At 37.8% G+C, this 16,925-nt stretch overlaps 1 protein-coding gene across 1 annotated transcript in view; it reads right to left on the bottom strand.

Moving 5' to 3' along the window:
• The window catches only part of epha6 (eph receptor A6), a 185,542-nt gene that overhangs the window by 128,213 nt on the left and 40,404 nt on the right, over nucleotides 1-16,925 (bottom strand). Inside the window, exon 3 of the mRNA XM_005940399.3 lies at nucleotides 15,052-15,715. Coding sequence (XP_005940461.1) covers nucleotides 15,052-15,715 — 664 coding nt within the window. The remainder of the gene's footprint in view (nucleotides 1-15,051; nucleotides 15,716-16,925) is intronic.

Raw genomic sequence — 16,925 nt, 5'->3', positions numbered from 1 at the left:
GAGACAAAGAGAAAGAGTTATCAGTGTGCGTGCATGACAGCAGACAGACGGTAGTTGCCTGGAAAGGTTTGGGTCTTACACTGTGGGGTCTTTGCGTGCCCTGACACCCACATAATGTTAATTACTATCCATGATCTGGTTGAGCTGCTGTTAATGCTCAGGAGAAAATGATTCCAATCCATGTGCTCATCCACGCACGGCCCTTAGACCAGATGTAACAGTTGTGTGTATGCACACAAAAAATTTACTTTGGGAACTTTATTAGTTTAGCAAGTTTAAGGAGGGGAACAACCCTGTTCTGGGACAGCAACCACATAACTTGATTCCAATTTCCAGAGCTCTGGCTTTTTTTTTTTTTTTAATGTTTCCAGCTTTTTACACTACACCATTACAGTGGATGGACAACAAAACAACTAACAATTACTTTGGGGGATCACTCCAAAGATAATTGCAATTTATTTACAAAATATCTCAAGAGTTGCTTATTAAATGCAACATCATTTAACAAATTCTTCAGGGAATATAAAATATATGTCATAATTCAATTCATCTTAGAGCACCTTCACAATACTTTATTCTTAAAATTCACAGTAAAATCAATTTTTAGCCACAGAGAGGAACAAACTCAATGAACAAACTGAATGAGCACTGTGCAACTTAGTTAAAGTCCTGATAAGCAAGCACTTACCTGATTACAACTAGTTGATATGCTCACCAAAAGACAGTTAAAACTGTTTCCAGCATCTACGATGACCTTGTATCAGTAGAGGGTTTCATGTTTCTTGGTACTAGCTGTCGTTTGTCTCTCTCTCTCATGATGTCTTTGGTATAACTTTAATTATTCCCTTGCTGTATGGCACTGGCAATGATACTCTGAGTCTATATGTGTCAAATATTTTGCGACATTTCAGGTTTGTCGCTCGAAATGGTGTTCACCTGTAGTAAACTGTCCAGTGTTTACCTCAGGTCGCAAAATGCTATCTGTGAAGTTATTATTTATTTGTGAGAAGGCTTTAAAGCTAAGTGAAAGAAGTCTGATACAGGTCAATAAGTCAATGAAACTCACTTCTGACAGATGTGTTTAAGAGTTTAGGAGATGGTAGTGGAGGAGGAGGCAGATGAAGAAAAGGAGGAGAAAGAGATGTTGAAAATATTCAGCAGATTTGCCCAACAGTTGCAGTACTCGGGAATCTGTAACTTTCTAATATTATTTTATTCATAAAAAATATCTTTGGAATTTATCTTGCGCAAATCTCCTCTATATACTGTGCTTGCAAGAATAAACATGCTGTTAGCATGTTCTGTTATAATATTATACAACATAATAACAATATCATTCTGATCACCATGATCATTATTACAGAAAGATGATCAGCTGATTCTGGTTCTTTGCAGGATAATATGATAATAATGTGATAATATAGTTTGACTGCTGAAGAAGAAAGTTTAGGCCCTTTGCCACACACTTACTGTAGCTTCTAAAGCTCAGATTTTAGGATTTATATGGCATTTATATGGGGATTTCACATAGTATATATTGTGTAATAGTGTCACAATACCATAGTATAATGAATAATGTATTTTTGCTGATTCTTGATATAAATGTATTAATGTATTATAATTTTTTTTCTCCAAATTTCACTGAATGCTTTTGTTTTGAGAAGAAAACGTATTTTCAATCATCTTAAAATGCAGCTATTTGGTTTGCTTCATTGTGTTTTTCTAGAACAATAAAGTTTCTAACTTTTCAACACGTCTACAATACACTTTAATATATGAATGTCAGTAAAGGTGATGCCACTAAGAAGTGTAATTGTAAACACTTTCATTGTTCTCTTTGACTGCCATACCTTTATTACCTGCTGTCACTCTGAATAAAGACAAGGAGAATGCTTCACTGATGGAGACACAGGCAGATCAATCCCCCATAAAACAAGCTGTATTGGTTTATAAATCAGGCCTCCAGTCTCTGCCTGTGGCTGCTCAATAAGCATACATCAGCTTTAATGTAAGGAGTGGGATGAGCTGCCTACTAGCTGCAGCTGGTAATAGATAATAAAGACGCACAACCGCACAAACACACACAGACGAAAAAGCACATATGAAAACAAATATGCACAAAGTAAACAAGACAACAAATGCTGATAGCATTCAAAAAGGCATTGAATTCCATGCACACATAAATGCATAAAGTATTCACACAAAGGACACTTATTGACAACCCAAACACAAGTAATTAAAAGGAGAAAAAACAAAAAGCGAACAAAGTAATATTACAGCTGCTCGTCCTCATCCTTCAGTTCACACACACACACACACACACACACACACACACACACACACACACACACACACACACACACACACACACACACACACACACACAAATCTAAATGTAAGACTGTAGTTCTCCTTTATCTCTGTAACTATTGGCCTTTACTTTTATTTTACTGCATTTTTGGGGGCTATCTGAATTTCAGATGAACCATCTGTTTGACTGGTTGCTGAAGTCTAATGGCACAAAATGTTATCATTGTAAAGAGTAATGACAGTTTAAATGACTGTATAAGGCAATATTCTAACATTGTGCTGATTTGTGGGCCAGCACTACCACTTAAATTGCAACCTTAAATGGCACATTGGTGAAAACGCGGAAACAAAAATAACAGAAGAAATACAGTAAGGGTTTTGCATGTTTGTCTCTTAATTTTCTTCCATTACTCCATTACTTTCTTCCATTATTCTTGCTCTTTTGCAGACCACAGTTAGACCAGGTCTCAGTTAAGGAAGTAGAATTTTGTTTGATATAGCTGATGGCTTATTATGGACATCTGCACTGTCCCTCTATTGATATTATAGATTCAGGTCTTTATTCTTTTGTGGGTTCTTGCATCACTAATAGCATCAGAGTAGTATTTCTAAAGCACAAACTATACCCTTTAGACTTCATAATAACAAATGACAAAAATGTGCTATATAATTTCAGACTATTCAAAGCAGTGAGCTGAAAAATATAAACGGAGAAGTGGCTGATTGTCCCATGATAACATCCAAACTTTAACAATGTGCTTATTATTGTAACCATCATGATGAAGGTCCCAAATTAGGATCTACACATCTTTTAAAGTTGTTTTTGGCAAGAGTCTAAAGTCATGTAACTCTTCCCCCCAGAAATAAAAATACACAAATAGAAGAGCAGTTATTTTAATGTGAAAGTGAAGTATAAACCACAAGAGAAGTGACTTACCTTCATTCCCAGCTCCTCAGCTTTTAACTTCCTTTCCTCTTGTTAATCTTAGCATGAAGAAAACCCAATTACAGCTACACTACTTTATCCATGTCCAAAATACTCTTCCTGGGGCTTAATCCTCCATTCTAGCCTGATCAGTGAAGTTGTTAGCATTAATTCAAACAGATTCAGATTCTGAGGTTTCATTGTGTGGCTGTACTTGTTCAGGGGGTCAGCCAAAGTTCAGACCTCAATCCACCCCAAGGGAAATGGTTTCACACCACAGTCTTCTCTCGAACTGACCCAATTCTGCTATCACTGCTTGCCTCATTCAGTGGCTGGATTATGTCTGTCCATGGTACTCTTGTGCATGTGTATGTGTGTGTGCAGTTCCACCAGTGTGACTAACAAGCTTGGCTGTAGCAGTCTGGCAGATTGAGAGACACCTAGTGCTAGTTAAAGCCTTTCGTACCCTGAGGTCATTGGCTCACTTTCCGCACTGGTCATATATGAGAAGATAGAGGGATAGAGTGAGGAAGAGTATAAAAAAAGAGGTGAAACTACTGTCACTGAGCTGACATTTTTGTCAAGTTGGATACACATGCTCACATTTTGCCAAATGGCAATATTCAGTTCAAACAGCAATAAATGTATTCTCAATGACCCCCTTTTGCTGAAGAAATATTACATTTTGATTGACTTCATGTATGGGGATACATGCTTATAAATTCATAACTGCAAAATATTTAGGACAAAATTGTATGCAAGTAGCAAAACCACCAACTTGTCTTAATAAATGCTTTAACATGGTGATTTTTTTTTAACCTAGAGGCAATTTTAGGATCTTTTAAAATTTTGTCCTGTCAAATATCCTGCACAGAAATATTTAAAATCCCAGTTAATTGGCCCTTGTTAAGGTCCTTGTTCTAAGGCAGACTTAGAATTTCTTTGCAAAGATCTTCACTGTTATCCAAAACCAATAAGTCTACTAGTCTGAATTATCCTTTGTGCATGAAAATATGGACAGCTCCAGCACTGGTGTTTGAGTTTATTGTTCACTAGAGGCAGAGCTGACTGTATTCTGAAGTGTCTTAGTTTAAATTTGTCCAACAAAAAAGAAAAACAAACTTCTGTTCCCATGATGTACAGCATATATTGCTCTCCTGAGCAACATTTATATAATCATCACGTATGTTTTGATACTGAAACCAGCCAAACAGGATTGCAGTTTACACTTTTTCAACACTGTCTGACACGTCTGAGCAGTCCATAAAAGGACCGTGCTGTATTGTCACTTGTGCCACATAATACCTGCTGGCTTAAGTAGGTTAAAAGAGAGCTTGAAAGAGAAATCAGGTGTAAAGAAATAAAGAATAAATAATAAAATCCTCACCTGACCCACGATGTACAAATGTGACATTATTTCAACACCAAATGGGTATATTTTTCTTCTAAATTGGTGATGCAGGCTTTAAATTTTATTATGTACTGAATTTTAATTCTATGGTGCCTTCCAGCTGTTATTTTGTTCATACTGTGATTTGTTATTTTAATAGCCATGAATTAAAATAATCAGGAACAAAAAACGCAAATGCACGGATGGGCTATGCAATATTGTACTGATCCATGTGCAGTTATGGAGCCAGGTTGCACATTACATAAGCATTTGTATCGTTGACACTGTGAGTCAAGGAGTTCATGCATACAGTCCTTCAGCCTATAGAAGAGAAGCTGGATCGGAGATTTGTTTAGTTTAACTTTCAAAACCCCATTTTAAACAAAATGGTTATTTATGGCATTACAGATGAAACGTGTATATGTTTTAGTTATTGGACACCAGAGTATTATGTTTTTTTTACTTTATATCTGTTGTGTAAACAAACTGGTACCGAAATAAAATGCAGTAATCACTGAAGCTGAACCCTCAATAACCCCTGTTTTTTTCCCCTCTTCATATTTTTTTCCTTTTTTACTTGGGAGAAGCTGTCTCCAGCTCCTAAAACGTACTTTTATTTATGACAAGTCTGCTCTTCATTGGAGGCCTGTGATGTGTTATCTGGGCCATGTCATACTATACATACCCTTTAATGACTAATTCAGTCTCTTGGCTTATGTACTAAAATAGAACAGGCACAAGGGAAAAGAGAAATCAATTGAAATGTTGCAATGTTTGACAGGACTGTGCTTGAGGAGACAAAAAAAGGAAAAAAAGAAGAAGAAGACATTAGACGGTGTCGCTTCCTTTTGTTTTCTGACTGAGAGAGTGTGTGGTGTTGAGACATGCAGAAGCTGTATGTATGTATGCAGGGTGCCGGTACGTTGGGGAATTTATTTTTTCAACTGTCTTTGATCACTTTCAGGCTTTGAAGTAACTCTTGGCAAGGAAGGGGGGGAAAAAAGCGAGGCAGAAGTCACCGCAAGTTCACATCGCAACTAGGACTTGCAAAAACTGCAATCTGCATAATTTATTCTTTAAACAGTTAAAATGGAAAGAGATGAGGAGATCTCTAGGTGCCCAACAAACCCGCCTCCTGCTTGACAACCCCAATTAAACACTCTCCCTCTCCACATTTGTTCTCAATTACAGATTGAAGAGCGACAACACGAGAGCCTCTAATGCTCATCAAGTGACTGATTTAAAGAGAGACAGAGGAAGGTAAAGCACCAGCAGTCTAGGGAAATGTAATTGATATGTGTTGTAAATGAGCAAATAGAGGCAGCTGCGGAGGAACCATAAAGAAAGAACAGTCATGGTCATATATATATATAAACACACACTTATCTATCAACATGTTTTTCTTCTCCAAAACTCTTAGCACAGTGGATTTAAATATTAAATAAGATGCACCGTTCTATAAAATGTAATAACAATAATTATGATCACAAACAAACTTCAAACTTTTTCTAGTCTCTTAATTTTTCTTAATACTTAATATTAAACAGATCCATATTATTATATAACATTATTTATCTTCAGCCATTAGTTCAACACCTACAACATCCTTACAAGAACAATGGGCTATCAAAAGTTGGTCCTCACAGGGATATATAGATCTTACCACCTCAAAGAGATAAACCTCAAAGGTAATTGCATCACACAGAATATGAAGTACTGTATGATAGCTCCAGTCAGATTACTCAGACTTGTGGAATATTTTCTATGAAGCGGTTATTCACTACAGGTTTTTTTAATCTTCTAGCGAGAATTTTTAGATGGCAATCTTGCCCCAAATTTCCATTTTCTTACCAAAAAAGTATGTCTGCTTTGACAGTAACTTATTAACCTCAACCACATCATTCTGCAGAGTGAAGGTCTAAAGTAAGACACAGTTTTAAGAATTAGTAAGTGCAATTTTCTTTCGGCCTCCAAGGTGAAAACATTCATTCAAAAACACCATTGTATTTTCCAGTGCAATTGAATGGTCAAAATGAGCAACTCAGTCAAATCACCTCTATTTATACATTTATTTAGGTTAGGTTAACAGATTAATTGATTTTATTATAACACACATGCACACACATATATATCTATATCTATATCTATATCTATCGATAGATAGATAGATAGATAGATAGATAGATAGATAGATAGATAGATAGATAGATAGATAGATAGATATAACATAATGTATCACACTGATTTTTTTCTTAATCTGGAATAATGTCTGATGATTTATTTTTAATATTCTCAGTGATTATTCTCTGCTTATGTGACAGCAGGTAGTGATGCACAATGAGGCTGTGGCCTGACAGAAAGGATTTACACTGGACATAATTCAAACCACCCGAAGCCTTTAGTAGCGAAACTCAGTGCCTTTTAGTGGTGCATTGAGCTTAATGACAACTCAGGGGGAAATGTACATTAGCATACCAAATGCATCAAGAAGATTTCAATTATATCCTTTGTGGGAACAGCATAAATAAAGTCTAATACAATGACTGTGTAGACGACAAACAAAACCCCAGGCATTTAAGTTCACCCATACTGTGTGATGTCTATTCAAACAAATGTAGATTTAACAGAACTGTGAATTGAAAAAACAAACAGAAATAATCAGAGTGATCAAAGATGCTCTTGTTTGTAATTTTTGGAGACAGTGGATTAGTATGTCAAAATAATTAACGAAGGACAATTCATTGTGACAAATGAGAAACAGGAAATCCGGCCTTTGATATATCCACATGTGCCTTCATCATGACTCTGTTGCTCTTATATCTGCTGCAAGCAATTTTCTTACAATGCAACTGTCAAACTGTGCTCTGTTAAAAAAAAAAAAGCAAGGCATGACATCCTATGGTCATGACATGTCAGCACTGATGCTGAGTGAGGTGGGATTAAATTCATCAGACAGACTTTGACCCGCTACCGGGGTACGTACACACTCTGTTTCTCTCTCTCCCATTCCAGACACTCCCAATTAAGCCTGAAGTGCAATGCTTGTTAAACTAAAACCATCCTTTTCTGAAATGTCACAGTGTCTCCCTGCCGTGTGGCCCGTCTGTAAACAGCTCTGTTGCTGATGCCAGCTTGAACCCCCTGGTGTGTCTCCTCGTGTGTGTTTTGTGAGAGCAAAATTGTCGCTTGCATTATCACATTGTTGTGAATGCTTGAGTGCATATTTGACTTGTTGTTGTTTTGCTGTTTGGTGTGCTCTATGGGTTATATTTTTATATGTGTGTTTTATGCTATTCATTATGGGAGTCTTTGCCTTCCACCCACGCCCTCATTTGTGTGCATGTGTCTTTTGTGTGAGTATGTGTGTACGTGTGTGTGTGTTTGACATCTCATTTGGGGGAGCTGACAGAGTGAAGGATATGTGCTGTAATTGTTGTCTGACTATCTTCATGCTGTAATTGAAAATGTCTTATTGGTGAAACTTTTGTCAAGATGTTTATACGAGCATGCCATTTAACATTAACACAGCTGCTCCTTTTACCTGTGCAATTACTTAAGTGTAGCCCACCTCTGACACTTGACGTAGAGCCAGTGCCATCCTGGAACTGGGTAAATTACCATACCAATTGCTTGGTATGAACAGCTTGTTCTTAAAACAATAGGGCGATGGATTTTTGAACTCAAACTCCATTCATCTATTCATCCATGGTATCCATGGTATCCAGCATCCATCCATGTTCCCAAGCTGCCTTCCCTTTGTGTTCTGTGTGAACTCCTATTTTGTTGGACTTTGTATCAGCCAACACAAAGGCTTGCTTTTCTTTTCTTAGGCAAACAAAGCTTGACAGTCAGATATCCAAACCATCTCCACTGACTGCTTTCACTGCTGCAGAGCAGCACCCCTACTTTGAACCACCGCCCAGTGACTGAGCTGATTACCTTTTCTCTAAGGGCAGATCTTCTTTGGAGGGAACTCATTTCCTGTTCATGATCCTATTCATTTGGTAACTACCTGCAGCTTGTGATCATCTGTGAGGGTAGTAATGATAACTTTGAAGATAATCATCAGCTTTACCTAGGTACTTGAAGTCCACTTGAGGCAGAAATTCATCCTCTATCTTAAGCAGGAAATCTTTTTTTCAACAGTGTAAGCTAGACATCACTGCTTGATGTAGCCAACAATAGCAAAGATGTGATCCTGAGACCAAAGACAGAAGTTTGACGTTGTATAGGGAGTAAATGACATTACAGGCCCAATAACCAATTCTCCAGAAGCACCAGTTACACACACACACAGGGACATGCCTTTTCCAAGTCCATAAAACATATGTAGACTGGATGTGTGTACCCTCCAATATTTAACCTCCTAAGACCCAAACTCTTCCACGGCATGCATTTTTAATCTCTCTTTGATATTTGGACATTTTGGGACCTGATGAATGTGAAAACAAAGAATTACCAGATTTGTTTAACCTGATTTCTGTTTCTAAGAAAAATGAGAGCCACATATGAGGATATTCATTTAAACTTTCGATAGAACAGTGGCAGTATAATGTTCTCGTAAGTGGACATCAGGCCCTTGTAGAGCAAAATTAAGTATTTTGGTCTAAATAACCCAAAAATGCGATGTCCACATATGTGGACACCAGGTCCTAGGAGGTTAAAGAGCTTGTCTGCTGTCTCAAGATGATTAACCTTAAAAAAAGACAGGAAGAGTGGCTGGTTTATATTTAACAGATTATAAAGCAGTACAGGTTGGGTCACAAACTGTCACAGTATGTTGTGGTATTTTTATTTCAATGGGTGTCCATTATTATTTGACTGATGTGCTGTTCAGTAATTCTAAATGTATGCTGCACAACATTAGTTGTATCCTAGCTTGCTTTTGCCCAATCATCAGAGGGAAGATTCACTGTACAACAACCTAAAACACAGGCAAGCATATAAATAAAAGCACACAGACACCCTGTGATTACATTATTCATAGCACTGCTGAGTGCTCTTACACAGAGTCCGAAAACACATGATGACCTGCTGTACAACACTGAGTGATAACAGCATCAGCTAGATTGTCTTACACTGAGAGGGAAAGATGATGAAAGCTAAAGTGAGTGAGAGAGAGATGGAGGAGAGAGAGATAAAGAGAGATACTGAGAGACTGAGCTCTTCATCCAAGAAGATGTATGTGTGCTGTTCTTGCATTCAGTCTAGTTGCCTAGACTACTGCTAATGAGCAGGTGGGTACATATGTTATACAGCATTAAATAACAGCCTCTTGTAATGCACAACAAGGACATGCCGAATGCACTCAAATATACACATATTAAATATTTGCATCAAGAGAAAAAACAAGGTATAAATAAGACCATAAACAGATCAGCTAAGATGCAAATAGTAAATGGACTGGTTTTTACAGCATATAGTGCTTTTATATTCTAACTTAGCACATGCCTCATTCACCCAATAACACCATTCATACAAGCACTTTTTGGGTAAATTACCATACCAATTGCTTGGTATGAACAGCTTGTTCTTAAAACAATAGGGCGATGGATTTTTGAACTCAAACTCCATTCATCTATTCATCCATGGTATCCATGGTATCCAGCATCCATCCATGTTCCCAAGCTGCCTTCCCTTTGTGTTCTGTGTGAACTCCTATTTTGTTGGACTTTGTATCAGCCAACATAAAGGCTTGCTTTCCTTTCTTAGGCAAACAAACCTTGCACTATGATTAAGTTTCTGTTTAACATTCACGCACACTCGCCCTCCTATTCAGCATTTTACCGAAGGATACTCAAAGACTGGAGGAGAAAGAGATCGCATCACCAACCTTCTGGAGAGTACCTTACCTGCTCTACCTCCCAAACTACAGCCAACAACATATAAAAGCCACAACAACCAAAATAGTACAGCGAGTGACTATATGAATTCAAGTTTACTCTATAAAGACCATTGCTTACTTCTACATATATGTATGGATATGGATATATATCATAATTACATCAATTCTGACAAGATCCCCATCCCCCAGCAAATTTCACTTAAATTTTAAAAAAGGAACTTATGCGTATGCATTTTTCATATACTTCATTTAAAGACTCGTCTCATTTGGCCCATATAATATTCCGATTTAAAAATCTCAATTTTAAAGAACATTTTAAACCCATTTATATCAGTGTATATGTGGAAGAACATGCAAGCAGTAATATGGGTTATAGGCATTTATTAGCCTCAGTCTTACTGCAGCACACTGGCACTTCATCCAGGTAATGGACAGGAGATTAAAATACTGCTGTGACCAAATCCACTGAGTCTGAATGAAAGAAAAAGATTATTTGACTTAAGCTGGGTGGAGAGCATGTCCTTCATTCTCACCTAAGTGGAGTAAAAACATTTATTCAGGCTTTGAGCAGTTTATCTCTTCTTTGAGATGACTGAAGGTTTACATGGTTGTCAGATACTCCAGCTTCCTCCCATAGTACAAAGATATTCATAGCAAGGCTACATCTAAACTGAATGTAGGTGTGAATGTGAGCATGAATGGTTTTCTGTATCCGTGAGTTAGTCGTGCGACAGACTGGTGACCTGTTGGAGGTGTACCCTGCCTCCCACCCTGAGGCAGATGGGATGTGCTCTAAGCCCAAGCAGAAAGAAATGGACGGATGGATGTTTGCCTGATATCTGTGTATGCTATTGCTGTAGGGGTTATCAAAGGAAAACAATAATACAAAGTAATCTGCCATGTACAAAACTTGAAGAAGATTTTACTGATCAACTGATCTCAGTCTGAGATCTGATAGATTTAAAAGATTCCATTTTTTTTATATATATATAACTTCCAATTTTCAGGAAAGAGACAGCTACACTTTCTTCCACTAAATAGTTTTGTTCCATCTTCCAGTTCTATGCATAACATTTAGACTTCACTGAAAGTGACTTCCTTTTAGCATGTGGAATGTTAGTTCTGTATTATAGCAACAACTAGCAAGCAAATAGATATGACAAAGACATTAATCCTATGCTTTTCACATATTTATGAATGGGATGCTACTGGAATCACAGGTTGTTCAACCTGGTCATATCTGCTACATAGGAAGGCAGCTGTTGCATTTAAACTACCAATTTGTTGTAAACTAACACTTGAAAGATTACTTTAGCCAGCTACCTCAGTCTTCTCCTTCAATGCCTAAGGTGCTCTAGTGGCACTTTGTGTGGGGGCTTTTCAATAACTAAGCCTGTTTGAATGCTGGAACAATGAACAGGAGCTGCATTACAGGGCTGACATTGCAGTAAAATGCCATCACATTGCCCAAAGGGCTAGACTTAACCCAACTGTGAAATATGCTCCTTTGAGAGCAAGGGGTTTAGGATAAGGAGAGGAAGAAGGAAATTACTTTAATTTATTGTGCTTTAAGGGGCCAGCGTCGATACTGATAGGTGGCAGTGTTGAGTCTGCTTATGTTTGTAAATGGCACTGAGCAAAAATGTCTGTTCTGGTTGATTTAACCCGCCACCTCAGGAGTCTTCTTCAAGGTGCTTAACTACTTCTTGTGATTTTTATGTGACATGTAGTTCTTCCAAAGATTATATTCAAATCAGACTAAATGGCATGTAATGTAATTACATGTATTTTCCCCTATGTTATATATATGTCAAAGATGAAAGGCACAGGGCCAACAGCAGGGATGCACCACATTACTCCTTTACCTCTTAAAGAAGAGATAAAGAAGAAGCCCACGAATCCATCACAAATTGTTCTTTTGCAATGTGTTTCCCAAAAGTTTTCAACAGCAAGTTTATCTGCCTCTGCTAGCTTTTTTATCACTCAATTAACGCATAAGAAATATTAAAGGAGCAGAATGGAGAAATGATTTTAGGATAGACGCACTCTAATCACAGCGGCAGTTTCACCCCTGGCCTGTTGATTATGATGCAGCTGCAGGTGCAGCTGGAAAGCCTCCCTGACCTGTGTCACAAGATGAATTGTAATCAACTGTGCAAGGACATCTGGTTCTGAATGGTGTGAGAAAACCAGCGAAATGTCTCAAAAGTGTTTTTTAAAAGGCTGTAGTCTATGGTGATTATTTTTTTTGGAGGGAAACAGACATGTACAATGGCATCTAATTTGTGCCAATATTTCTATAGATTATGCATCTTGATCATTCTGGTAAATCTTACATATTTTCTTGATCTTTACAAAACTAATTGCACAAGCTTGGATTACTTGTTAAGAGCCAGTGTCTTTTGTTGTGCTAAACTGTGAATTCAGATCAGTTACTAATTTAAAATGTGTTCTATATCCATGATATTGTAGTATATTGTTAGTTCTTAGGATAAATATTAGTAGATGCTTTCATTCTTTCATTTGTTAAATGTATAAAGTTAAATTCCATATTATGGTTTTGATAAGTTGCAACTTGCAAGTACATTAGGACACCTTTTAGATTGTGGATCTGTCTCCTTTGGATTATAGACATGTGGATCTGTTGACCTGACATCAGGACTTTACTTGGTTTGAAAAGAAGTCGCATTGGAACTTCTTGAAGGTAGCATTCCCAGTGAGCCGTGCTGTCAGTGATAACCCAAAGCTCATATCAGAGAGCTGAGGATCAAGCTGCTACCAAGCCAGCTGAGGTAATCTGTCACACCAAGGTAGCCACTGAGACAACGGGTGGTAGAATACAGATATACACAACAACATTCCTACACATATGACTCATCACAACACACATAGACACATGTTCATTTCTCTGTATGTATAAAGCACCACGACACACACATGCAAAACACAATCCTAAAATCCTGTGGTGAAGCTTTGGTGCCTGGACCAGCTTTAACACTGGACCCAGTATGATGTTTCACTTTATGACTGCTTTCTAAAGCTTCACTCATTATACTAAATTTTACAAGCACACAAATTACCACAACAAGATTATCATGTTTGGATTTTAGCAGCTAGTAAGGAAAATACGTGCTTTTCACCAGAGCACACAGAAAAACACCTCTGGTTTCATAACCCTCTCAATTTTTTAAACTTTGTGTAAAAATAAACAGCCTACTCACTAATCTTTCATAAAGCAAAACCAAAGTTACTGCAGAGTTTAGTTTTGTGAAAATGTTTTCATATGAATTTAAACAGTAGCCAAAGGGCAAAAAACACTGAAAATTTTCAAAAATTGCTTTAAAAAAGCCCTAAAATTAGAAATTTGATAGAAAAACAACAGACTAACTAAAATATGCAGTTTTAAGCTGTTGAAACAGACACTCTCTTTCTCTCGCTCACACACACACAAACACATACAAATACAGCCTTAGATAGCATCAGGTCCTCCTACTGCTACCATAATAACATTCATAATCATTCAAAACCTTTCACGTGACTTCACCTCTGTTATCTGAGAAAATTAGCAGCTAGTAAAAATGGTAAGACAAACGACAAAAAAATATGGGTAATGAGTCAAAATGAATAGGGAAGGTCAATATTGGTTAATAGGTTAATAGGAAGGTTAATAAATAAAAATAATAATAACAACAATAATATTATGCAATTGTTCGACGTTTGAACCAGCAAGAGTGAGTATGTACATAGACTGTGGGGACTATAAAGCGTTCTCTAGTTGTTGCATGTGATGGTACAATGGGAAGTAAATTGTACTGAAGCACTGCAGGTTTCATATCATCACCTGTCCACATTGCTTATCTTTCTGACTGGTGGATGCATCAATACTTATGTCAAATACATCAAACAGAAATATGACTTAGAATCACACTGACTGTCTTACCATCTTGATAAACAAATGATGTAGAAATGAGGCAAGTACAATAGCACAAAAGTTAGAATAGTGCACATTTCTACTTGTAAATATTCGTATTTCCTGACTGTATAATTGCAATATATATATATATATATATATATATATATATATGTCTATCTATCTATCTATATATATATATATGTCCTTTTTTACTATATATATGTTGTAAATAAACATTGATGGTCAAAATGAATTGAAATTACCGCTGCTATTTGCATTTAGGTGAAGTCTGAGATTTATTATCATTCTGACCACTTGAGAAAGAGAAATGTAGGAAATAATTTAATAAAGGTGGGTTTAATTAAAGTCAAGGTTTGGTAAGGACATCTAAGTAAAAGCTAAATAAGAACCAAGAAAAAAACATTAGTATTTAGACAGTCTAAAAACAAAACAAGCCTTTTTTCCAATTAGAGGCTGCTAACAATAACCCATGGGCAAAGCATTCAGCTGCAGGGTTCTCATAACCCTACAGCAGCGTCACCTTCACCATCAATTCTTTTTCTTTCAGAGCTTTGGAAAGACTGACTAAAAACGTCTTTGAGTTCAAAAAATGCTTCACTGAGCAGAATGAAAAGCAAGTTAAAATATACAAAACTTGGAAAACTTACCAACACATGAACCATCAATCTCCTCATACCCAACACTACAGACACATCTTCCCAGGGGAACCAACCAGTCTCCATCAGCTCCACAGAACAGTTTGGGTGTGTCTCTTTCTTCAGCATGGTCAACACAGGCCCCCCTCACTTCCACCAGTGAAGAAGAGTCCACGCGGGGCACTGTGTCTGGAAATGAGGCCAGGTTCCTCAGTGTAAATGGACATTTCTTATAGTAAACCCTCACAGACACTAATGCAATGCAAGCGCCAATGTCCTGGAAAGCCAGATAAAAGCCTTTCCTGTTTATGGGTCCCACCTCCCGCACCTCCGTATTGAGCTTGAGGATCCGATCTCCAAGATCCATCTGAGTAAAGCTCTCATCAGCAGCAATGGTGTCAATCTTGGTGTACTGCGCAGGCCTGAACTTGACACCGTGTGCCTCATCTGTCTCATGATAGAATAGATTGAAGGTCTCCTTGCAGGTGCCAGACACCCAAGGGATTGAGTTACAGTCGCGCAAGGTGAAGCGGAGCTCCACGTAGACCTTCTGGGCTGCCTGTCGTGAAATCCAGTTGGAGCGAAGCCAGTTGTTTTGGTTGGGCTCCATCACATTGCAAACCTGGAAAGTATGGATGGGTCGGTTGTGCTCGTCCATCTCTGTGATTGCATCCCACTAAAGGAAAAATAATAAGAGTGTAGAGGGTCGGGGAGAGAGGAGGAAAGAATGGGGTAAAAATGAGGGAAGAAAAAGAAAGAGTTAGTATTAATTCAAGATCTGCTAGCAGGCCTCACAGGTCATAGCATTCCATACAAAACATGGACAAAATTAACAACATAGTTGTGCAATATTAATTGAGTCCCAAGTGTGGCACTGAAGGAAAACTGTGTGGTCATTTCAAATCCCAAGATTGATGCTATACAGAGCACAGACGCAATCTGGAAGTTATAATAGCATCCTGCTTCTTTCTGCTTCTTTATGAGACACTTTGTTTATATTAGACTGTATTCAAACCAAATTTGGACAGTAACACATTTAGTTCCTTCAGTGGGCTGGTTTCAGTCATTATGCAAATGTACTGTTTATAAGATTGGGGAAACCTGCAGTCAGCTGAGACTGAAGAAGTCACTTGAATGAGTGACGAAACGTTTCTCCCACAAAACGCTACGTCCAGATGAACAGAATCAACTTTTGGAGAACACATTTAGTTGTTCAGATATTCTTCTCTGGATTAAGGTTAAAGAGAGTGCCAGCAAGACCATCTCAGTCCATACCACATTCAAGTAAAAAAAAGAAAAAATCATTAACAAACTAACAATCTGTTTTCCTCATATTCCTAGAGGTAGGTTTTCTCCTGGTATGATGTCGAGCTCCAGCTGCCTAGTCATCAGCTCTGCAACTCCCAGGTCACATGATTAGGGAGCATTGCAGCTTTGCAGGGTCATTAGGTTACCTGTCCCCATGTTGATGGGAAAGAAGTTAATGGGGGGGTTTTAGCCTCCTGGTTCTGCAGCGCTCTCAGGTTTTATTAGAGTGGGGACTGGCTACATGGGCGACCCCAAAACCACACAACATCGACCTCAAAGAATCAAATTACCTGCCTGGGAAAAAAGGGCTCTCAAATCAGTTCGCTTACAATGCAGCGTCAGACTCTCCACGAGCTGCAGAGTTTGCCCTTGTGTGTGTGTTTGTGTATGTTTGTGTGTATGAGGTTTATATTTAGACTCATATTTACGCCACTTACCTCATAGGTTTTACTGTATATGACGATATATGGGATCTATTTTTACCCATCACTGCTGCTGCTACTGTTCCCATTACTTTGCATACATTTTCCTAGATGAAACACTTATGCATGCATACATAATTTTCAGGCATCGAAAGC

Source organism: Haplochromis burtoni, unplaced genomic scaffold, assembly GCF_018398535.1.
Source record: "Haplochromis burtoni strain Fernald_Lab_line unplaced genomic scaffold, NCSU_Asbu1 Contig_274, whole genome shotgun sequence".
Taxonomy (NCBI): Eukaryota; Metazoa; Chordata; class Actinopteri; order Cichliformes; family Cichlidae; genus Haplochromis; species Haplochromis burtoni.
The sequence above is the reverse complement of the archived record's forward strand: the minus strand, read 5'-3'. Positions and strand labels throughout refer to the sequence as shown.